Source organism: Arvicanthis niloticus, chromosome 19 (genome assembly GCF_011762505.2).
Source record: "Arvicanthis niloticus isolate mArvNil1 chromosome 19, mArvNil1.pat.X, whole genome shotgun sequence".
Taxonomy (NCBI): domain Eukaryota; kingdom Metazoa; phylum Chordata; class Mammalia; order Rodentia; family Muridae; genus Arvicanthis; species Arvicanthis niloticus.
In genome coordinates this window covers 9266069-9289993 of record NC_047676.1, presented here as the reverse complement: position 1 = coordinate 9289993, position 23925 = coordinate 9266069, and the positions used below count along the sequence as shown (strand labels likewise).

Below are 23925 nucleotides of genomic sequence, written 5' to 3'. Positions count from 1 at the left end.
CTGCTGGGCATGCAGCCTACCCTTAAGAGTAGTTTGTTTCCCAGGAAGACTCCCTTGAAGGGAACCAACAAGTGGTTATCAATTGGAGATTGATTTTTGGTTAGAGATGAGGCCCTGTGTCCACTTCTCTCTTAAGCTCTAGGGCCACATGGGGTTCAGACCCTATGCATGCTGCCACGGGGTCTCTCAGTTCACATGTGAATTGATCCTGTTGATTTAGAGGGCCTTGTTCTCTTGGTCTCCTCAATCTTTTATAGTTCTTACAGTCTTTACCCTTCCTCTTCGGGTGTTCTCTGAGCCCTGAGAAGAGAGATTTGACAAAGACATCCCTTTCAAACCTGAGTGTTCCAAGGTTTCTCATTTTCCGTATGATGTCTGTCTCTGTGTTTGTTCCCTTCTGTTTCAGAAGAAAGCTTCTCTGATGATGGCTGAGCAAGGCACTGGTCTGTAATTACATTAGAAGGTGATTAGGAGTCATTATATTACTGATTTATATATTTATTTGGGTTTACCCTAGGTCCCTGGGCTAATTAGTCTTAGGTTCTTGGTTACCCAAGCAGTGTTGGGTATGTGTTCCATCTCATGGAGTAGGCCTTAAGTCAAATCAAATACTGATTGGGTTACTCTACAAACTTTGTAACTGGTAGAATTCTGTGCTAAAACCATCTGGCCCTAGGCATATTTTGGCTGAGAGAGTTAGGATTAGTGTTTCTGTTTTACCAGGTGTTATAGGTCTGTTTGAATTGCATATCTGATCTTTATTTAACTTTTGCAAGTGGTATCTATTTACATAATTAACAATTTCCTTTAAATTTTTCAATTCAGTGGAGTACAGGTTTTTAAAGTATATCTTGTTATGCCCCCTTTTCATTTCTGATTTTAATAATGTTGGATATTCTCTCTCCTCATTTTAGTGAATTTGGATAAGAGTCTGTTAACCTCATTGTTTTCTCAAAGAACCAACATCTTTGTTTCATTGATTCTTTGTATTGTTTTTCCTTTTTCATTTGATTGATTTTAGCCCCAATTTAGATTTGTTTTCTTTGCTGTCTACTCTTTTTGGGTGCGATTTCTTTCTTTATGTTCTAGAGTTCTCAGGTATGCCATTACATCGCCAGCATGAGACCACTCCAGTTTTTTATATGGGCAACTTAGTGCTATGAACTCGCCTCTTAGAACAGCCTTTATTGTATGGAATACATTTGGATATGTTGTATAATTCATTTTCATCCAAATATTGAAAGTCTTTCATTTATTTCTTAATTTCTATCTGACCCATTTTTCATTCATTAGTCAGATATTCCGTTTCGATAAGTTTCTAAACTTTCTGCTGTTGTTGACATACAATTTTAATCCATGGTGGCCAGATATAGGATATTAGGGTGTTATTTTGGTTATCTTCTTTATGTTAAGACTTGCATTATGAAGGACCATATTTTTAATTTTTTTTTTCTTAAAGAAGACACAACATTAAAAATTCTTCCAGGGCATACATGGCTGTAGCTATTTATCATATTGACAATGTTAACCCCATGCCTGACATTGTCATGTGACCTGACAACAGACTCATCACTCCCAGTTGTTTGAGTCAATGACAGTTAAAGTACTCAGAGCCCTTCTCTCAGCCCATTATAATTAGAAATGTGTCAGAACTAATTTAGTAACCTTTGTATGAATTAATTATTTACCCATTAACTCATCGATATCCTGGGAACACTAAAATTTATATTATTTCTCTGATTGTTGAAAAAAAATGATCACCTTTGACAACTCGACTCTTCATAGTATTGTCCAGTGCAAACAAGCCCTTCCAGGGAGATAATTATAACGAATGTCCCTTTGTGCTTTAACCTTTCTGAGAGAATTTTTGTTTCCTATTGAAATACTTTTTATCTCTCTCCTTCTGTTCTTTTCATTCTAAGAGGCTGCCCATTGCGCTCTCCTACCTGCATTATGTCAAAGCCGTGACTAGGAGGCATGCACACACCATTCAAGGAAAAGCCACTGTAGATGTCACAAGACATCCCTACCTGTTATTTTGCCCACCACATGCAGAACTCCATATGGATGATGAGGCAATCAATATTTGCAATATTGATGAGGAAATTAATATTTTTATTTTGTTATAATTTCTAGGTAGGTTAAGAATACCCATCCCCTTTAAAAAAATTTTTTTGTCTTATATGTATAGATGTTTTGCCTGCTCATTTATCTGTATACCACATACCTGCCCTGTCTGGTGTCCATGGAGACCAGAGAGAAAAAGTAAGATCCCTTTGAACTAACATTACAGACAATTTGTAAACTGTGATGTAGGTGCTGGGACTCAAACCAGGGTCTTCTAGAAGAATAGCCAGTGCTCTTACTGACTGAATCATATCTCCATTCCCATATTCATCCCTTTAAAAATACTAGTTACTGGGCATAAAAGATGAACTGCTTCCTTTGATTCACAGTCTTGGTGCAGGTGAGCCTCTTCCATTCAACACTAACACTGAGGAGTCATCAACAACAAAGAGATTGTCTTAAAAAGCTCTTAGAAGGCCTTTTATTCTTGTCTGATGAAAAAGACTGAACCTATTTAAATAACTGTATGAACACCTTGCTTCGCTCTGTTGGATAGCTTTCATCATGTCCTTAGGATAATACATTGGGTTACAACAAATGAAAAGATAGTTTGGGTTTGGGAACAACATAGAAATAGCTATTCCCATGTCCTGCTTGTGTGTTGCAGCGTGATAAACTACCCCAAAACTTAGTGGCGTAAAAGAAAGATGAATAGGCAAGGTTTAGGGAAGTGCTCATTTAGGTAGTTTCGTGAAGATACAGCGAGATGACCATGGCTAGTGCTCAAGTTTCTTCTTTGCTGCTGTGATAAATACTGACCCAAACTGAGAAGGAGAAGGAAGGAGAAGGAGAAGGACAGAAGGAGAAGGAGAGAAGGAGGAGGAGGAAGAGGAGGAAGAAGAGGAGGAGGAGGAGGAGAAGGAGGAGTAAAGGAGAAGGAGAAGGAGAAGGAGAAGAAGGGAGAAGAAGGAGGAGGATGAGGAGGAGGAGGAAAAGGAGAAAGAGAAGGATAAGAAGGAAGGAGAAGAAGGAGGAGGAGGAGGAGGAGGAGGAGGAGGAGGAGGAGGAGGAGGAGGAGGAGGAAGAGGAGGAGAACAACAACAACATTGCTTTTGGTATTCCTTCGTCTGCCTTGCTCAGTTACCTTTAAGGTATAGCCTAGGCTCATCTTCTTAGGGATGACACTACCCAAAGTGGGCTGAGGCCTTTTATAGCAATTAGTAATTTAAGTTTTCTAAGCCAGTGTGTCGTTTCATACCGTTATATCAGATGTCATACTGTTATGTATCATACTGAACTAAGATATGTTTGTGGGTTTGTTCCCCCCACCTCCAGACCCTCTACTGTGCTCCCCACACTGTAACCTCTCCAGACTCTTTTCCTTTAATGTGCCATATGCCTTCCTGCCTAGTCCCAGGTCTTTTTCGTCTACTTTGTGTGCTTTTTGTCTTAATTTGGGTCTCCTTGCCTGACACTCTACTTCCCAGATGCATCCATTGCCAGGATTGAACTTTTCTCCACAGCTGTCCTTAAGAAGCTTCTTTAATTAAGGATGAAGGTCATGACCCCCTAGTTTGTTGTGTTTACAGTACCAGGCATGGACTCCTTCCTATTGAATGAAATCTGGATATCCATTTTTTGTTTCTCAGCTTGAACCAACTATACCAAAGCAAATGCTTGTGGAGGGTAGTTACAGTGTTGATGAGTAAATGTGTCAAAGGGTTGGAGGTTACCAGATAGAAGACACTTCTGGAGAGAGCAAAGAAGTAGGGCTGAGCTTGCCTTGGTACGTGCTCACAGCCTGGCCGTATTTTCACCCCTGATTCTAGCCACATCTCTGTGGAAGACACTGTCACTGTTGAAATACTGCCAGGCTCCCCAATAGGAAGAGATCTGTGCTCCTCCCAAGTCTGGGTTTGTTAGAAGAAATACATCAACCCTAACGTGCCAGCCTAGCTTCAGACAACTGTCTTCGTGAATGCCATCCTGAAAGGGCCTGATTTTCAGCCATATTTAAATTTGACTGAGACACCAGAGCATTTGGGGAACATTATTTACATCTGGATTATGACACTGGGAAACCCTACACCACATCAGCCCCTGACCAAAAAGGGCCTGATTGGTGATAAGAGGGTGGTAACAATGTTAAGGTGCTTGATAACTCTTGGGGCCTTTGTTTACATGTATGTGCGCAAACTGCAGAGTTCCCTGGAAGAAGACAGAGTAGAATGGTGACTTAACCACATTTGTTGAGCACTAAGAAGGCCCATCAGCCATTAGGTTGCTGTTGGGGGTGGGGCTGACGAGCTCTAGAAATTTTCCTATACCTACAGTGTCCTTGTGCCCTGTTTCTGTGCCCATGGCTAGTCAGTCACTTCGACTGCATGAACCATTGGTAACAAGACACCATTATTGTACCTTTTTTCCTGCTCTTTCTTCTGCCCCCCATAGTTGTGGTTCCAAACTCACTGAGCTCTAGTCCACAAAACTTGCTCTGCCATTGGCAATGAGTACTTAACATTGATTGCAAAGTGAGGCCGAGGGTGATAAGTGTGTTGGGCTTTTCTCTAGCTACTTCGGAAACCCACAACAAAAGCTACTTTGGAAAGCTACAACAAAAGCTACTTCATGGTTTTGCTTCTTATCCAGCATGACACCCTCCCCCCTCCACAAATTATTTCTCAATAGCTGTAAACATTTTTTAGCTTTCACAATGTAAGTGAATTATATCCTATTGGGTATCTAATTGATAGAAGCCAAGGATACTGCTTAGCAGGTTACTGCTTAGCAGATTACAAGGCAGGGTGGCCTCTTGTTTCTTTCCATGAAGTATCTGATCCAAATTTATGTAGTGCTAAGTCTAAGAATGTCTGTCTTACATGACGCCATTCCATCATAATTGTCAAGAGCCCCTTGCTTCTGGGGCTGGGAAATGACCTTTTAATATTCACTAATTCTCATTGGCAATCCATGTTTGGTGAATGACTGTGGTGCCAAGGGCAGAATATAGGAGACAGAGAGCATCTGCTCAGTAGCTACAGAAAACACCTCAGATGTCATTCATCCCCCCCATTATGTATATATCCTGGGAATTAGTTCTATTTACCCTTCAGATATGTACATGTTAGACTTTGAAAACATAGAGGTGGAGCTCTGAAAACATGCAGAGGAAACATTACTACATGATTACACCGTAAGTCTGAAGCTTCAATATTGTAAGAACTGATTGGTGTTCTATTGTTGCAGCCCGAGCTGCCCCACGTTGGGCGCCAAAAATGTTGCAGCCCAAGCTACCCCACATTTGGGGGCCAAAATGTCTCAGGCCATGTCAGTGTTTGAACCTGCACTGCCAGAAGCCTTGGGGGCTTAGCTGTTAGAGCCTGCACTGCCCCAAGCTGCTCTGGTCCAAGGGTCAGGGTTCAGCAAGAGAGAGAGTGAGGACGGACACAAGGAGTGGAGACCAGACAAAGTGTGATTCAATCCCGTTTATTCTTCAGTCTCTCTTCTTCTCTCCAAGTCCCTAGTCTTGAGTTTCTAGTCCCTAGTTCCTAGTCCCTAGTGCCTCCAAGTTCCAAGTTACTTCTTCCAACTGCTAAGTGCCTACTACCTAATAATAATAATTATTCTTCCGAGTTCTCTAGTCCAAGTGTCTTGTTCCTCAATGCTTAATTCCTACTCCAAGTTGTACTGTCTAACCTAATTCCTAGTTCCAAGTTGTACTCTAAGTTGTACTGTCTAACCTAATTCCTAGTTCCAAGTTGTACTCTAAGTTGTACTGTCTAACCTAATTCCTAGTTCCAAGTTGTACTCTAAGTTGTACTGTCTAGCCTAATTCCTAGTTCCAAGTTGTACTGCCTAATGTCTAATAACTAACTCTCTGTTCCATGTTGTACTGAACTCTTCTGTCTGCCTCTCGCCTTTTATATGTCTCACTTCTAAGTCACACCCTTAAATCACGCCCTTAGGTATTATCTCTAAATCTGATCTCTAAGTCACGCCCTTAAGTCTCAGCTCTAAATCACACCTTTAAGTCTCACACACCCAAGAGAAGATCCTGGGTATCTAAACCAAGATGTTATCAGAGTGTGCTCAGCTGTTGTAGGCTATTGTAATCAAATCTCTTATCAGGGTATATGGCTCAAGATGGCTGCAAGGATGATAGCCGCCTTCTGTCAGCTCCCCACATTTTATTGCCACAGGAAGGGCCAGGGAAGCTTCCAGGATGTCAAGAACCAGGAAGTTTTTTCCTCAGAATAAGCTCTACTTACAGGCAGCATTTTAATCCTGTCAGCTCACCATATGGATAGGAATAGTATCAATTTGTTTATCATTGGTAAAGAACTTCTAGAATATGAAGATGCCCTGGAGTAAAGCTCTGGGGTGACAGGGCACAGGCCATGGGTGCTGGAAGGTCAGTGGGATTCTGGTGCTCATCTTTAGAAGCCTGCAGTGGCCATGTTATGCAGGATCAATGGAAGGAGACACAGCCGGGAATAAAAGCCCATTAGAAAAGTAATCACATTTCCAAGGCATCGAGGCCTTAGGAATATTACAGAAAGTAAGTTTATAGCATTTTGACAGACATTACAAACTTTTCTTTTATTCCCAGTAATTATCCAACGGTTACTGAAGTAATAGTCCTTTGAATTGTTTGTTGCTTCAGGATGATCTGCCCTCTCACCATCACCATGCCTTTTTGTGGTGATAACAATGTCCCGAGTTTTGCATTTCAAAGAAAAAGAAAAAATGGATGTGCTTGAATTTTGCTTTATGTAGCAGTATCTAGAATTTTAAATCTAAGATAGTCCTTTTTAAAATATTTTTTTCAAAATAAAAATAAAAGTTGAAACTTTTCTACCTGTTAAATGAACATAAACATGCTAGGATCTCAGCATGTATGTCTATGCCATACATTTCCCTGCTCAAAGTTTTGGTTGGCTACTGTGTATTGTCTGTTCTCTGAGAAGGATGCCTAGAAATAGCTGGGGGTACATATGTCACAGCAAGTAGACATAGAGGCAGAAGTGTTCTTCATGCCTACCCCATCAGTACTTTGCCCTCTTAGGTGTGAGGCAGGACTCCTGAAATAGGATCCTACTTTCTCTTATCAAACAAGGTGAGACAGAGAATTTCTATCTGGGAGTTTCTGCACAAAAAGGTGAGACCCTGTAGATGAATGTATGTTTGTTTTATGGCTAGCATTGTAATTATTTTTCTTGATATTAAGAGCACATTAAGTTAGCTCACAGTAGAGGGGAATATAGTCCAGCATGTTGGAGATGCAGTAGAAAGAACATTTGGTGGCTGTTCACACTGCATTCAGTCAGGAAGCAGAGATGAGTACCAGTCGTATATCCTGTCTTTTTATTCTGTCCATGTGTTGGGCCTGCCACACTGAAGGAGGATCTTCCCTCCTCAGGTATGCCTCTCTGGAAACTCTCATAGATGCTCACAGAGATGTATCTGCTAGGTGATTCCACATCCCATCAGGATGGCAGTCAAGAGAAACCATCATCACAGCTGGCTTGGCAGAATAAGAGGTCCTGGGTTGCCATGGGGTAGCAGGTTCCAGTTTCTGTGCTTCCTTTGGGTAAATTGAGGGGCAGTTACAGGAGGGCAGGAAAAGGTGAGAGGGAAACTTAGTTTCCAAGCGCATCTCTGAGATTATAGGATATCTTCTGAGCCCTTGAAGACCAATGTGTGGTGCTGAAATACACATGCACAATTATCTTGAAGTAAGATGACGTCTCCCCCAACCCCTTGTCTTCTTAATACAAAGCTATCTCCCTTTGATTTAACTCCAAAGGAAGTATTAACTTATACAATAAACAGTAAACTTGAAATCTCAAATATTCAAAGGCTTGAACATAAATAGGTCAAGGGATATTTAGGAAAAAAGTTACAGATAACATGAGCATGACAGATGGAGAACAGAGCACATCTTAAAATACTCTGGCATGATTGATAGGACTGTAAAAACATGGCCTCCAAGATGGCTCAGTGGGTAAAGACTTGCTGTCTACTGAAGCTGATGATCTGGGTACAGTCCCTTCAGGTTTACGTCGTAAGCCAACAAAATGTACATTATATTTTAATAAGACACAAGTACTTCCATATGCAAATAACAGCCACAATTGACTCTTCCTACGTAGACTTTTCCCTTGCCCTGGCAGATAAAAACAAACTTTTACCTCCAATGGGGTTGAATGAGTTTGGGGGTTCTCTTAAGTCTAGGAAATACACCTTTCCTCTGACCTAGTGGAACATCTTTTTTTTCCTCTTGGCTCTTAGCCCAGTCAAAACACTTGTCAAAGGACAACAGACGGTTAAAGGATGTTCAGGAGCAAGGTTCTCTGACTTTCTGAGGATTAAATTGATTCACTATATATAGGAAGCAGTGCAGTGTCTTTTACCAAGTTTGAGAGCCTCAGTTGCCATGAAGTTGTCTTTGTGCATGGAGCAGAGGGGTTGAGTCCAGGAAGGCTCAATGGAGACTCGTGAACTCTGGGACTCCTTTTTCAACTCCAGACAAGTCAGTCAAGCTCCCTGATGTTCAAGGTCTTCCCCAGTGGATAGAAACATCCAAAGCAACAAACTCACAGAACTTTCAGGAAAATAGTGAATTGACCACTAATTTATTGAGCAGCTACATTACAGCACTTGAGAGGCAGAGGCAGGCGGATTTCTGAGTATGAGGTCAGCCTGGTCTACAGAGTGACTTCCAGGGCAGCCAAGGCTATACAGAGAAACCCTGTGTCAAAAAAACAAACCAAAAAACAAAAAAAAACAAAAACAAAAACCAATGCTGGAGACTTATATCTCTTTCCATCCATCTAAGACTTTAGCTTGCTAGATAGACTTGGGAACTAGACAGTCATCATGTTCTGAATGTCAACTCTATTTTTCTAGTCATAATAACAGATTTTAATAAGAAATTCTAGGGCAATAACATATTACACCAGGTAAATAAGTAAGCATTGAGACTATACATGTATATTACATCATGATTAAAGAAAAACGTAAACTTTAAACCTCAACCAACAGATTCTGATTTGCCGGAAAAAAAAAAAAAAAGCCCCATTTAGAAGACGTTAAATTGGAAAATACTAAGAGTGAAATACTAAGGTAAAAGTATTTTACTGGGAGGATTTTTTTTTTCCACTGACCAACAAGTAGACCAGTTGTCTAGTCAAACAGATATGTAGACGGTGCATTTTATTTGACCGGCATGGCGATTTATTAAATAAATGAGTGGTGACTAAGAAATGCCAGAGACATAAAGAATGTAAATTAGGAAGGTATCTGGAGAAGTAAGCTCTCTGTGGAATTGAGACCAGATCGTAAACGTGAAGCAAGCAAGCTGTGCAGGCATAGGTAAGGAAGAGCCATCTTTCCGGGTTCTTTCATAGTCCTGGACCTCTGGAAATTATAACAGTCGGTAACAGAAAATGGTATCATGTGAATGACTAATATGTGTACTTTAATTACAAAACTAGATCTAAAATTATAGTGTGCCTTGCGCATGCACTAAATTCAATATTTTTCCTGATTCTAATAGAATTCTTGAGAGATACAAATGTAATCTTGTACTCAACTCGTAAAATAATTTTTTAAAAAGTTTAATGAGATGGTGGACATCTTGGTTGTGATCTCAGGCACAATGATAGCCTGATTATGGGCTTCTGGGAAATTGCTGGATGACTCTAAACCCCAGTGGCTGCATCTGTGTGGGAGAATTAATGTACCATCCTGATGGAGATGGGGTACACATTAATGGGCCAGGCATAAATGCAGTTCCCAGCTTCACAGAGCACACTCAATACATGTTACTTCTTGCTAAGGTGATTTCTGTCTGTGTGGAAGGAAAGTGTATCAGAGCTTACTGGAAATTCATGCAGCATCCAGCAGACAATACATCCAATAATTAGCTAATAATTGTGTCTCAGCTGATAGGAAAGTATCTGTCTCACATTTTCTTATCACTCTAGTGCAGTCAAATCCGAGAGGGATCGCTTGTTACATTGACCACAGAGCAGAATTTGCTCGCCTCAATTTATTTGCTTTCTCTGGCTCTTGGCTCTCTCTGGTGATCTCTCTCTCTCTGCAATCTAAGTTCATCGCAGCCCAACAAAGGCTCTGGAGAAAGGGCAAGGAATGGGCAGGAAGGAAAGCCCTTCAGAGCAAATATAAGGTTGCGGCTGTTAAGTCCAATTTTACACTGTGCAGAGCATGTTGTATGTAATCAAAGAAGTGTTTTCATTGACAGCGGCCGCTGAAGTGGTGCTTTGTCGTGAGCATTGCATCACATGATGCTTGTACTATTCAGTTACCAGGGGTCTCTGGTGTGTCCAGGTTTGAGGCATCTGATTCAAAGAACTAGAACAGGGCACTGCAGAGGAGCATCAGGTCCCTTGAGCTAGAGTACCAAAAGCAGCAAGTTACTGCTAGGCACTTCCTTGTGGGTCTAGCCAGAGAAGGAGCTGATTGCCAAGGAGGTGGTTTTCTGCCTTGATTGACAGGTTTGACTCATGGAAGCTTTTATTCCTGTGGTGCATCTCACTTTAATCATATCCACGACCAGTCACACGAAGCCAAAAATGTGAAATAGGAGTTTTCCCCTAAAAGTTCACTTAGAGGACAAAGTTTGTCTTGCTGCATATACACCTCCAAACCAGTCCTGGTTGTAACAGCCCCCTTCTTCTAGTGCCTAGGTATTTTCCTGACATAGTTGAAGGAGGCAGAGAGTTACTAAAGGCTCCTTCCAAGATTTGGTGTGGTGTACACCTCCATGTAGGTGAGATGGTCGGTGAATTGTTAAGAAGGGGCGTGGCTCACACAGAGCCCTCAGTTGTCAAGCTTTCTCTCCCCCACCCCCTGTTGAAAAGAGGGAGAAGAACGGACCTTGGGGGCAAGTATGCAGAGACCACGTTAAAATGGCTTTAGCTTCTATTTCTGTACTCATTAAGAAATGCCATGATGTATGTCCTTCACCAGCATGAATGGCATATTTCAAACATAATCAGAAGAAAATTCTCGGAATGAATGAAAATCTGTTTTCCCCTAGTGGACAAATATTTACATTCAGCTGGCTTATCTGGTGAGTCATTCAATTAAAATTCTAAAATTAAACTTTACAAGACTGACTTCCGTTCATATGCAAATGATCTGCCCTTCCTCCAACAAACAAGGCCTTCATTATGCTAGTTCTTCGGTATTACTTAATAATTCTTTGGTTTGTCCTTGCTCCTTGACTGCTCCCAGTGCTAAGTTTGCTCAGGGACATGCAGAAATTTCAAAGGGACAGTGCTTTATTTTAAATATTTCGAGAAACTGTAACAACACTAAGACTGCAGTAACACTCATACGAACTTCATCAGTACAGCTCAAATTTTGATTATGACTTGGTTTTCTTTTCTTTGATTTTTAATTAAGTTATCACGTGGCAACCTGGGTTTTCAGAGGTTTCAATGATTAAAAAAAACAAAAACAAAAAAAAAATTGGTATCAGTAGAGGAGGAGGAAAGAAAGGCAATACAACCACTGCAAGGTTTCAGTTGTTTGGTGCCAAAAACCTTTATCTTTGTGGAACACTGGTGATTCTTATGTTGTTGGGACCAACCACTGAATAAATGAAACTCTCAGCCAGACATGTCGGCACACAGCACTGAGCCACCCAGGACCCTGTCACCAGTCATATTTAGGAGCTACTTAGTGCCATCAGCTTCAAAAGCAGCTGGAGTTTCGGCCACTTCACACTAATGAAATGTAGAATTCCACAAGTCTGCCCGTGCAGCGGTTACCTCAAGCAAGGTCCCTAAAGAGCCACCGTGCTTACTCTGAGGAACTTCACACTAGTGCATAGGAGGTGAGCTGAAAACTTTGTCATTCTCAAGGATGAAAAGCTGCCGTCTTAACTATTGAGAAAAAAAAAAAAAAAATGACAGATACACTAAACACATTCATGACTTGAATAAGAAAGCCTGTGTTTATCTGCCATTTTTCCTTTTTCCTGCCATAAAACCTCCTTCATCTGTCTGGTCACCACTGCCTGTTTCATAAGTTGTAACTACTGTGACAACAATACCAAAAGCGGCCTCCAAACTCACTGCAAACTTTTAGTTAATTTTCAAATTAATCAGAGCCATTCTGTGAAGAGTTAGGCACACACACTAAAAGGTCTACCTAAGCCATACCTAGGAACTTATTAACAAGGAGAAGAGTAAGGTACGTGGACACTATACTTTAAAAACATGCCTTATTTATGACTGTTATCGTAGCTTGACAAGAAGTTTGCACACATATTCCATTGCCCAGCCACGGACTGCTCCAGGACGATGCTCTACAGCCCCCACCCCCACACACCACATTGACTCCTCCATTGATGGACATCCATTGTTGCTCATTTGATGCACACTGAAGGGAGATAATATTCTTCTTATAGTATTTTTAGAAGAATCCAGACATTGGGTATGGATATAAGTTAATAGATTATAATAGTTAAAAGCACTAGGATTGGATCAAAGAAAATGCCGTGGAAAATTCCCCTGCATTTGATGCCGGTAGTGAGAAGGAATTGTGCATGCTGACTTGGTGACCACCATATCCTTCTCATATGAAGAATTAATATTAGGAATCCAGTTGAGCTTAGATAGATGCATTCCAGAAGTCTGTTTGTTGCTTGCTTGCTGGCTGGCTGGCTTGCTTGCTTGCTTTGGTCACAAGCGCCAGGCTACAGACTTACTTAGGCAGGGGCCATTCTGTTCTCCTGTCCCAGCAGGTGACCACCACTGACACTTAGTCTTACTGGTCTCAAGCTCCAATAACGTGATCTCTGAGTCAATCACCCTTTAGGAGCTGTCAGACTGACCGCAGCATTTCAAAAAACAGCAATATCAAGGAGAAAGACATTTCATTCGAGCAGTGCGGCTTCTCAGTGACCAAGCAACTCCTTCACTTCAGTTCCTTCCTTTATAAAAGTTGTAGTTTTGCTATGATGTGCCGAGGGCATTTGGGACATAACTTTAGCCCCCAGAATAATACTTGAATGGAGGCACACAGCTCTAGAGTGGGATGTTTCTAGGTGGGATTTTCTTCTTTCTTCCTTTTCTACAAAGGACTCTTCTCTGGGCAGCCCCAGCCTGGACTGTGAGGTGGGAGTACGGTCCTGGCAGCTTCCATTATGGGCTGATCTTGGAGCTGTTATGTTGAGTACTAAAGGTTTTGTAGCTCACCAACCACAGGCAAGGTGACTGTCTAACAAAAGCCAGACACACCATAGTCATGTCTGAGAACAAATAGGCATGTCATCTAAAACCCAAATGTGAACACCAGTCTTTCTGTGCTACCTGAATGACTGATACTTCTGTGTCAGTCACAGGGTGAGTGCTGTTCTCTCTCTTATGGGTAAGGTTCTGTCAGTCACAGGGTGAGCGCTCTTCTCTTCTCTCTTCTTGGTAAGGGTCCTTAAGGCACACAACCACAATTTCGGTGCATGTATGCATGTTGGTAGGAGCCAATGAAGAAGTAAACCTATCCAACCAGGGTACCAGTACAGCCCCATCCTGAAATTGTTTCCCTGCACCAGCAGAAGGACATGGCCCACAGTCTCTGTGGCATGGGTTCTTCATGTGAAGAACATTAAAGCCCAACTGTGTTCAACCACAGGTATGAGCTGGTAGTCTTGGTTAGGTACATTGAAGTGGCACTAATGGGAATAGAAATGTGTTTTTGAAGTTTACTGTTCCAGAGCATGACCATGTAACATCTATATTCACCAGAAAATTAACCCATAGATCATGAAGAAATGTACTACCTTCTTCCTTGGGCTGCAGGCATTTCGTTGTATATAATTCTGCCTCCTCAGTTGCTGACAATAATCCCAAAGCAAGGATTTGAGGCTGACAGTGCATGCCAGGTTTTACAGCAGATCTGGTTAGATTCTCCTGTGATTTTCATTAAAGGAGTTTCTCTCCTGGATGTTCTCTTAAGTAGAGATAGCATACTTTAGAGAACTGAAGTACGATGGTAAAAGTAAACGTATGTGTGCTACAGATGTTTTATAAGAGTCAACACAACAATAGATACAGTTATGTGATCTAATAGCTGAGGCCAAACTCAGGCCAGTAGGTGACCTCAAAGCCCCTATGTTTGTGTTAATGACTTCTATGATAAATACACCGTGACAGGTGTCATAGAACAAACAGCTCTTTATGTCCGGATTCACAAAGCCCAGGGTGGAATTCCAAGGAAGGTCTTGTGATTAAAGTGTGTCTAGCCATATCATTTTGCCTTCTAAGAGAAGCTCCAAGCTTTCCTAAGTAAGATTCATCAAATGCACCGCTTTGTACTGGGAATTGACAGATGACATGGCTACTTAATTTGTTTTTTTTAATTATTTTTGAGTTTAAAATGTATTATTCCCCCTTTTCTTCACTTTCCTCCATCACAAATCTTCCCACAACTCCCCTTGCTCTCTTTCAAATTCATGTCTTCTTTTTCATTAATTGGTGTGTGTGTGTGTGTGTGTGTGTGTGTGTGTGTGTGTGTGTATGTCTAAATACAGAAATGTAATTTGCAAATTCTGAGTAATATTACTTGGATATGTGTTTTCAGGTTTGACTGCTTGGTATTGGATGATCAATTGATTTGCTAGTCCCCAGGGAAAATTATTTCTTTTGCTTCAGTATTTCTTAGTTGCCTGTAGATTTTTGTAAAGGATGAGGCCTCATGGGCTTTTCAAGTCTACTTTAGCGTGCCTATTGTTGTCCTTGTTCAACACATAACTAGGCAGTTAAGACTTATACATAGTGTTTTCAGTCTACTATATAATATCCTTTAAAAATATATGTGTATGCACATTATATGAGATATATATTATATATACATATATAATATATATAGCATATATATATATTATATATATAATGTAGTCAAGTATTGTGGAGATGTATATGTGTATAACACACATATAGAAATATGTATACATGAATATGCACATATACATGAGTATTGCATACAAAAAAAATCCACACATAAACCTTCTAAAGGAGACCAAGGCTTTCTGACGGTTTATTCTCAAATTATTAAGGAAAAACTGTTGCTCCAAATCCTTAAATCCTACATCCATAACACTAGAATACTGAGCCTCAGACACCTTCTTCTCCATTCAGACATAAGGGTCCAGGCAATTTTCTTTGGGCCTAGAGGCAGAATCTAAGCATTCTCCATGAAGTCATTCTAATTCCTATGGTAAATTTCACGGCATAATGATAGTGTCTTCATTGAGCTTCTTCACCAAAGGAAACCTTTGTGACTAGCTAGGACAACAAAGTCCCCCCCTCCTCTCTCTCTCTCTCTCTCTCTCTCTCTCTCATACACACACACACATACAGTAACATATAAATCATATATATATGAAATTAAATTTTCCTCATGGAACATTTAGAACTGAACCCATTTAGTAACATAAATGAACGTATGACTAGCATTTAAGATTCATTAACATATCACAGAGGTATTATGATGATGTGTACATCTTTTACAGCCTCATGATCTTTTAGAATATTTAGGTCTTTAATAGAAGCAAAAAAATTGTTGATTTTAAACTACATGTAATTAAAGATTGTAAATAATAGCACGAATTTTGCTGATACTGCCATTTTATTTTTCCTTCTCACTTCTTAGTAAAATGAACTCAAAGAAAAAAGCCCATAGCTGGCTAAGCTTAAAGTCAAATATTTGGAGTCTAAATATTTCAAAAAATCAAATTTTCTAGTTATTATACTGTTTGTCTCTCTTTACTTCAGCAGCCACTAGGAAACATGCTGTTTCAAACTTGGCCATCCATATCTGAAGTGACAGATCACAGAGGCCAGCAGGTGACCTCCCCTAAGCAACATGGTTGCCTGATGGCTCTGCCTGTACCAAGCACCAGACGCCTCTCAGTATTCCCTCTCAGTACTTGCCTCTCAGTACTCCTTCTCAGTACTTACCTCTCAGTACTTGCCTTTCAGTACTCCCTCTCAGTATTTGCCTCTCAGTACTCCCTCTCAGTACTTGCCTTTCAGTACTCTCTCTTAGTACTTGCTTCTCAGTACTCCCTCTCAGTACTCCCTCTCAATACTTGCCTTTCAGTACTCCCTCTCAGTACTTGCCTCTCAGTCCTCTGGAGCACATTCCTCTGCCACACTCCCCACTTCCATGCAGTCTGTCTCTGTTTTCAAGAGAGCTGACTCTGTTTTCAACAGAGCAGGCATAAGGATTGGATCGGGAGGATCCTTTCATAAATTCAGCCCCGTCCAAGGGTAATCAACACTTTTCCCTGCTGATTGTGAACTTTAGCAGATGCATACATCTCCCATTAAAGTGGTCTTTTCAAACTGTGAGCCAGATTAATGCGTTCCAATGGCATCAGCATCTCTCCATGCTGCAGTCAAGGGTTACAATGGTTGACACGCCTACTGTGTGGATCCCTTTGATCTCACCTACTGAGGCTCACATCTTGTTCCCCTTCACCCACTTCCCTTCTTGCCTTTTCTCTGATATATTGTGCACACTCCTGCCCCAGGATCTTTTTATTTAGCATTGTCTCAGACTCTGTGTATGTGATGATTGTACCCCCAAACTTCATCATCTCAGACTCTGTGTGTATGATGATTGTACCCCCAAACTTTGGAGGCCTACATGGTGACCTTTTGTTTCACTGTTTTAATTTCCCAGGCACAGTTATATGAATGCCCTGTGGTCGCTGTAACATAGTAACCACAAATGACAAACAAACAAACAAACAAAACAAAACCCGGGAACCAATTTCTTACCATCTAGAATGTCAGATGGCCGAACCTAAGGCGTTGACAGAGCTGGCTCTTGCCGTAGGTGATACGGAGTCTGGACCTGTCTCCTGTGCTGTCAGGAAACATTCACATTCTTGGCTTGCATCACCCAGCATTTCTGCCTCTATGTTCACGTTTGCCTTCTGTCTGTATTGCTGTGTCCTCTTCTGTCTTTTTATAAGGATGCTTTCCTTAGACATGGGGACTCCTCTACTCCTATATGATCTCTTCTTAATCTTTACCTTTACATCTTTCTAAAGTTTCAGCTGGACACGAATTTGGAGAAACACTACTTAACACACTATACATATACCACAGTCTTTTAAAGAAGCTGTTTTACTCTTTTGGCAGTTTATTATCAGTCACTGTTTGAGAGTAAGTTCCTCAAGACCAAAAAAAAAAAAAAAAAAAAAATAGCTCTGGTCAGCCTCAGTGACTAGACACTCTATGGATATGCAAATAAGTCCTGCCAGAAGGAGGAGGTAGATTTGTGGGTGGATCTTAAGACAAAGCAGGCATGTAGACATGGACATACAAGAAGTTAAAGCTACAAGGTTTTATAGAAATAAAATAGAGATTAAGAAAACTATGATTACAAATATATAGATACCTGAGAGGTGGTAAAGTCACAGGCAATCAATAATCTATCCTCATAATTGGAAATGACAGGGAAGAGACTCAGGATTAGTTTTTGAGGTGTTGTCCTTTGTGGCATATCAAACAATTATCTCTAACCCTTTGCCCGAATAGAGGTGAGTGTCTCAGGCTTCCCCAGGGTTGTGCTTTGGCAATCTATACTTCTGAATTCATTCCTTGCTGCTGCTACAAATCAACACAATGTTCGGGATGCATACATCTCCCATTAAAGTGGTCTTTTCAAACTGTGAGCCAGATTAATGCATTCCAATGGCATCGGCATCTCTCCATGCTGCAGACCGCTCTCCAAATTTAGATACACCATACTGCAGCCAAGAAGTCAGGGTTACTAGTGTCCCTTCTGAAGGAAAATCTCCTCCCTTACCTTTGAAAACTCCAGAGCTGTGCTCTCCAGACACTCCATTGGTCTTGGCCCTTTTGTCCATTCTGAAGATATGATCCCATCTTATTTCAAGGTGCCATTGTCACCCTCTGTGGCAAGTCTTCTTTCCCTCATAGAGCCCTTCACTATATCACATTGACATCGAGTATTTTTCCAGATAAGGAAGCACTCCCTGACTCCAACAGTTAGGGCTTGGGGGATGTCAGAGGCTGTGGTATGACTTTCCATAATATCTTCTTCCTTCCTTCCTTCCTTCCTTCCTTCCTTCCTTCTTTCCTTCCTTCCTTCCTTTTCTATTGTTATTATAAGGCACTATGACCAAGGCAACTTATAAAAGAATGAATTTATTTGGGGCTTATGGTTTCAGAAGACTAAAGTCTGTGACCATCATGGTGGGAATTATGGCAGCAGGCAGGCAGTCATGGTGCTGGAGCAGTAGCTGAGAACTTACATCTTTATCAAAAGCAGAGCACAGAAAGAGGAAGAGCTCACTGGTTGGTATGGGCTTTTGAAAGCTCAAAGCCCAGCCCCCAGTGAAACACCTCCTCCAACCAGTCCACATTTCCTAATTCTTCCCAAATAGTTCCATTAATTGGGGACCATGTACTCCCATATCTGATCTTATAGAGGTCATTCTCATTCAAATCACCTCATCATCTAACCAGAGACAGGTACAGAATGTTACAGACCATTTTCTCTTGATTTCCTAGTGCACTTCAGTCATTTAATTTAAATATAAAAATATGCATCTTTTCATTTTTGTTATTCCCTGTTGTCATAGTTACTTGTAATAGCCCTCATGACCTAGGCACATGTGGGTAGCTTGCCCAGTCATGATACCAAACCCAAGAGTCATGGCAGAGTGAATGCATGCTCATGATATGGCTGGGTGAATCCATATTATGAAAACCGTACAGTGTGAAGAAAGCAACTTCTCTGTACAAAATTATAACAATTCACTTTCTTTCTAAATGGTCCTAATTCTGGTACTACTTATATCAAAGTAAAAATTTTTAAAAATATAATTAGCAGGTTTTTGGCAGGTTTTTGTTTGGGATTGCAAACTACTCAAGAATAAAGTGGACGGCATTAATTCTTTCATGTGAATATCATTAGATAACTTCACTTTGGTTAGTGAAAATGGAAATATCTCCTTTTTTATTATTAATGAAAGCCTTCTGCCTACTCTCTAATTTCATCACCTCTGAACCACTCTCAACTTCTCCCAGATAAAGTGAAATAAAGAACAAAACAGCCTACCTCACAGTTCTGGATCTAAAAGTTAAAATTAGTAGTCTTTAAACTTTTAGAGTTCAAAAGTTTGTGATGATCCTGGGCCTAGAAGAGATGGCTTAGATCACAAAGTGCCTGCCCTACAAGTCTAAGGAACTGAATTTGGATTTCAACTGCTCCCAAGAAAAAAGAAAGTGAGTATAGTAACCTGGTCCAGTGAGGTCAGAGCCTGCAGTAAGAGGGGCAGTGGCTGGAAACTTCCTAGCTGATTGGCCAACCAGACTGAGTCAATGGGTCAGTGAACACCTGTCTCAAAAAAGCAAAGAGGAGAGCAATCGAAAAGATCACCTAATACTTACTTCTGGTTTCCACTCACTTGCACACGTGTGTGCTTACAGACTTATGTATGCATCATACACCAACACATGCATGTGCACGTGAACACACACACACACACACACACACACACAGATGATTGAGATTTTTGACATTTAGTCGATACAGGCACCCCTGAAGTTGTTCATGCTGAAGTCAAAGGGAAAGTGTCTAACAGGAAGCTCTCCTAGAAGGGAAATTTGAATTGCAGGGACCAGGTTGTCCTCAGGTTCTTTGGGGACAGGGGATCTTGATAAAATGTTGTGACAGCTCTCCAACCCAGCATGGCAACATAGTAAGGAATTTCAAAACTCTGTGCTGAGCCTTGTGATCTTAACAAGGCAGACAGTCCATACATGAGTGAGGGGGTAGTCACAATATTGTTGGTCTGACAAACTTTAATGGAGAAAAGGTTACATTTGCATATTCTCCGGTTCCATTAACATTTCCAGGGTAAAGCCCAGTAACAAATGAGAGTTATGAGTTCACATTCTAGGAATTATAGATGGTTCTTATTTATTATTCTTCTCTCCTTCATCTAGTTATATGGAATCCCTGACATTTCTAGAGGGCCCACACTGGGTGCCAGCTGTAACTATTATTGCTAACCATCCCACCTGTACTCTAAGGTAGGAATTATTATCTCACTCCGACAGATGGGCTCAGTGGGCATCCACGTAGCCAGTGCCCCCCTCTATAGCAGTGTAGAGATCCAGCAGAGTACAGAAGGGACTGGGGGATATCCAAGTCTCTCATCCAAGACATTGAAATCTTTGCAGGGTTTGAACCAGGGAAGTGCAGTCAAATCCACAATGGAATGTCTAGAAGAGCATTGAGGTGGGAAGTGATCCCAGAGGCCTGAGGGTGTAGGATGAGGAAGCGGCTCAGCTTTTCTTTGACCTGTCAGAGAACAGTTTGGAGGTCTTATGGAATCACAAGGCTTTGGGATAGTCACCTGCAACATCTGAGTCTGGTGTGCGTGTATATGTGTGTGTTGTGTGTGTGTGTGTGTGTGTGTGTGTGTGTGTGTGTGTGTGCGCACACACGCTCGTGCACATACATAGATGCATGTACACACAGATGTTCAAAAAAACCTAAGACTTCCTTCCTGGAGCTCTTGTTCAAAAGGTGTCCTTGATGTATGCTTATGTCCCATAAGCCATTGCCTAATAGAGCAATTACCATCTGGCTAATAAAATACACTGGAATGAGATTTTTACTAATTGCTTTCTGAAAGTGTAAGTTTACGTAAATTTATCTTAGCCATGCAGTATCTTTTCATGGAAGTTTCATTTATGGGTTCTCTATAGATTTAGGCTTCATTTACATAAGGCATATAATTCTACTGGGCTAGTATTATGAGTACAGTAATTTTTTTTAACTTTACAGAGGTGATTTGGAAATATGCAACAAATGGAAATTAAGTTGATAGGAAAACTGACTTCTCAATTTTTGACCTACAGTTATTTTCTTCGGTAATCCCCTGGGCATATTTTCTCTCCTTCATTTGATGAAGGCATATTTTCAACAAATGTGTGTTATATTTCTTTTGAGAAATGTGTCAGCAGAAGACAGAACGCAAGTTTATTGAAATCTTCCTACACTGTGAAATCAAATGCTTTATCGCCACCAATAAAAACTAGCCATCTTTAGAAACCTTCCTGCTGCATTTGTCTTCGGCACCAACATGCTTTAGGGTTTGCTCGACAGCTCTACCAGCTATGATGAAGGAAAGATAAAAAAGAACAGGTTAGGATTTGCCAAGAAACTTTTAACCTCTGTCTCTCCCTTCTCTGCCTCATTTTTTTCATGACTCCTCTGCTCAGGCAAGAGCTTTGACCTGCAGCAGTCAGCTGTAGGCTTTTGAGTCACTGCACCACGAGCAGGAGTGGCTGCAAAGTCACCCCTTCTCTCCCTAAGCCCATCTTTCAGATAAATAGTCCTCACTGTGACTTATGAGGTCAGGTTTTTATCTGGGGTCTAAGAGGCTTTTTTTTTTTTTTAGTTCTCTGTTAAAAATCAGCTCTCTGCTGTAAAAATAGAACCCACAGAGGTTTTTTTTTTTTTTCCTACTGGCCACGTGGTCTACCAGAGGGAGATGATTGATTTTATAGAAGAGCATTCTTATGAACAATTAAAAAAATGAGTTTTAGAATAGATGTAAATATTTTGGAGCATATTACCTTGAAAGTAAATAAACAGCCACTTTCTTGGACTGATTTTTACTTCTTACAAGGAAAAGAACACAGAAAGAAAGACAGGACACATAGAATTTGCTAATATGCATCGAATAGCCCTTTGAATGATTTCCCTTCAAAGAGTCATGAGACTACTACACTTGCAACCTCAGATCGAGAAGTCTATTCTCTCTTTGTTTCATTTTGTCTCTTAAAAAAAAAGCTTTAAATACCTGAATTACTTTCCAGTGTTGGTGATGGTCTCTTTTTGAAGAAGATATTATGAAAAATAACAGTAATAGAATAGTATCAGCGTGCTCACCTGCTGCTGTGACATTTTGCATTATACCCATTGTTTTTCTCTTCTGATAATTTAGGCAAAAGCTATATGCCTGCCTTTTGAAGTCACATATTAGAGAGATATATCTTCTGCCCATCTGAGCCCAAGTTAAAAAAAAACATGGAGGACATTTTAATTCATATTTTCCCCATCTTTCATAAATTTTCAGGAAGTTCAAATCACATGTCTGTAATCTTCAAGTAGTATAAACATATGCTCATATGGATTCTTAAAAGTGGGTACCTAAGATCTTTTCATAAATGCTGCCTGCACTGGACCCATCTGTGCATGAGGAAGCACAAACAGTTGTAAGATGTTGTCTTCACTGTTAAGCACGTTTAGTGGATGCTAGTAGAACAGTGTTCTGGGCTATCCCTCATGGTCTCCTGCTTCCTTTCATCCAGGGAGTTTGGATGGAGAGACCCGGAGCTGCCTGAAGTGATACAGATGTTACAGCACCAGTTTCCTTCCGTCCAGTCCAATGCTGCAGCTTACCTGCAACACCTCTGTTTCGGAGACAATAAAATTAAGGCAGAGGTAAGTGCTCATAGCATCGCCGAGTGAGTGAGTGGTGAGTGGTGTTCATAAGCACTCAGGCATGTTCAGAGTCATGCCGGACAGAAAAATACAGAAAAATGAAAACTACAAACTCCCATTGTCAACATGTAGATACATCTTTGAGACTGAGGCACAGCACTTTTATGGAATTAATTGCACGTGTCTGTGTGCATGCCCCCTTCCTGTTTGAATACTGACGACAAAGGACCAGGCATGTATGTCCTTATTGAAGCTGAGAAGCAGTTTTCGGTGCCTCCTGCTGCTATGAGTTGTCTTCCTCTTCCTAATTCTGTCTTTAGAAATAATCTGTCTCCTAAGACCAAAAAATGCAAGACATCAATTGTTATCTCCTCAAATTATAGTCAGGATTCACGATGGCCCATTTATCTTTGAGAACATGTTAGGAGGATGATCACATAACCAACTGTTCTGAGCTGTTTCCAAAAGCAGCAGTGGATATAATATGGATATATGTGATCCATTAAAGAGACTGTTATCTGTGTCCATCACATAAATAGTTGTTTAAAAATGCCCCCATGTTTTTGGAATGCCCTAAGGTGCAGAGTACATTGTAGTGTATTTTATTTCTAGAAAATTACCAGGATCATTGCAGCTAGCTCAAATCCTTTTTCTTTTTTTTTTTTTTTTTTTTTTTTTTTTTTTTTTTTTTTTTTTTTTTTTCCGGATAAAGGATACATGTTTGCAGGCAAGCAGCTGAGTAATCAAAATTTCAAAATATTTTATAAACTGTAATGAGTCATCTCTGTAACATGTTAGCAACTTTAAGTATGAGTCCAAATTGGCTTAACAGTGGAAGGAAAAGATTTGAGGATGCCATTGCAATTTATTTTGGATTTTTGTCTTGCTTGCTTTTGGAAGTATGTCAGCCCGCAGATTTTCATTTAAGAAGTTGGTTTGTGCCTTTCATTGGTAAAAACGCATGTGTTTTTAGTTCTCGGCAATCCGATTTGGTCCTTCAGTAATGTTGGTGGCTGGAGACATTTTGAACTGTCACAACTGAAGAGAGACGTAGTAATGGAACTAGTTCCCAGAGGGAAGAGACTAGGAATACCACAGACCATCCTGTAATGTACGGGGCAGATACACATAGCGCATAATTACCTGACCTCAGATGCTAAGATAAAGAAAGTTTAGACAAGGAAATATGTTGACCATCAAGGATAAATTTAACATGTAAAACTGTGGCTATACTATTAAGATGACCTAAATCCCATTAAAGTTATATGACAGATATTACATATAGACACCATCTTAGGATCCCTGCTTTGATAGCTCCTCCATTCT

At 40.6% G+C, this 23925-nt stretch overlaps 1 protein-coding gene across 1 annotated transcript in view; it reads left to right on the top strand.

The window, feature by feature from the left end:
* Positions 1-23925, top strand: part of Ctnnd2 (catenin delta 2) — an 804610-nt gene that overhangs the window by 540992 nt on the left and 239693 nt on the right. Inside the window, 1 exon segment of the mRNA XM_076916393.1 lies at positions 22467-22599. Coding sequence (XP_076772508.1) covers positions 22467-22599 — 133 coding nt within the window.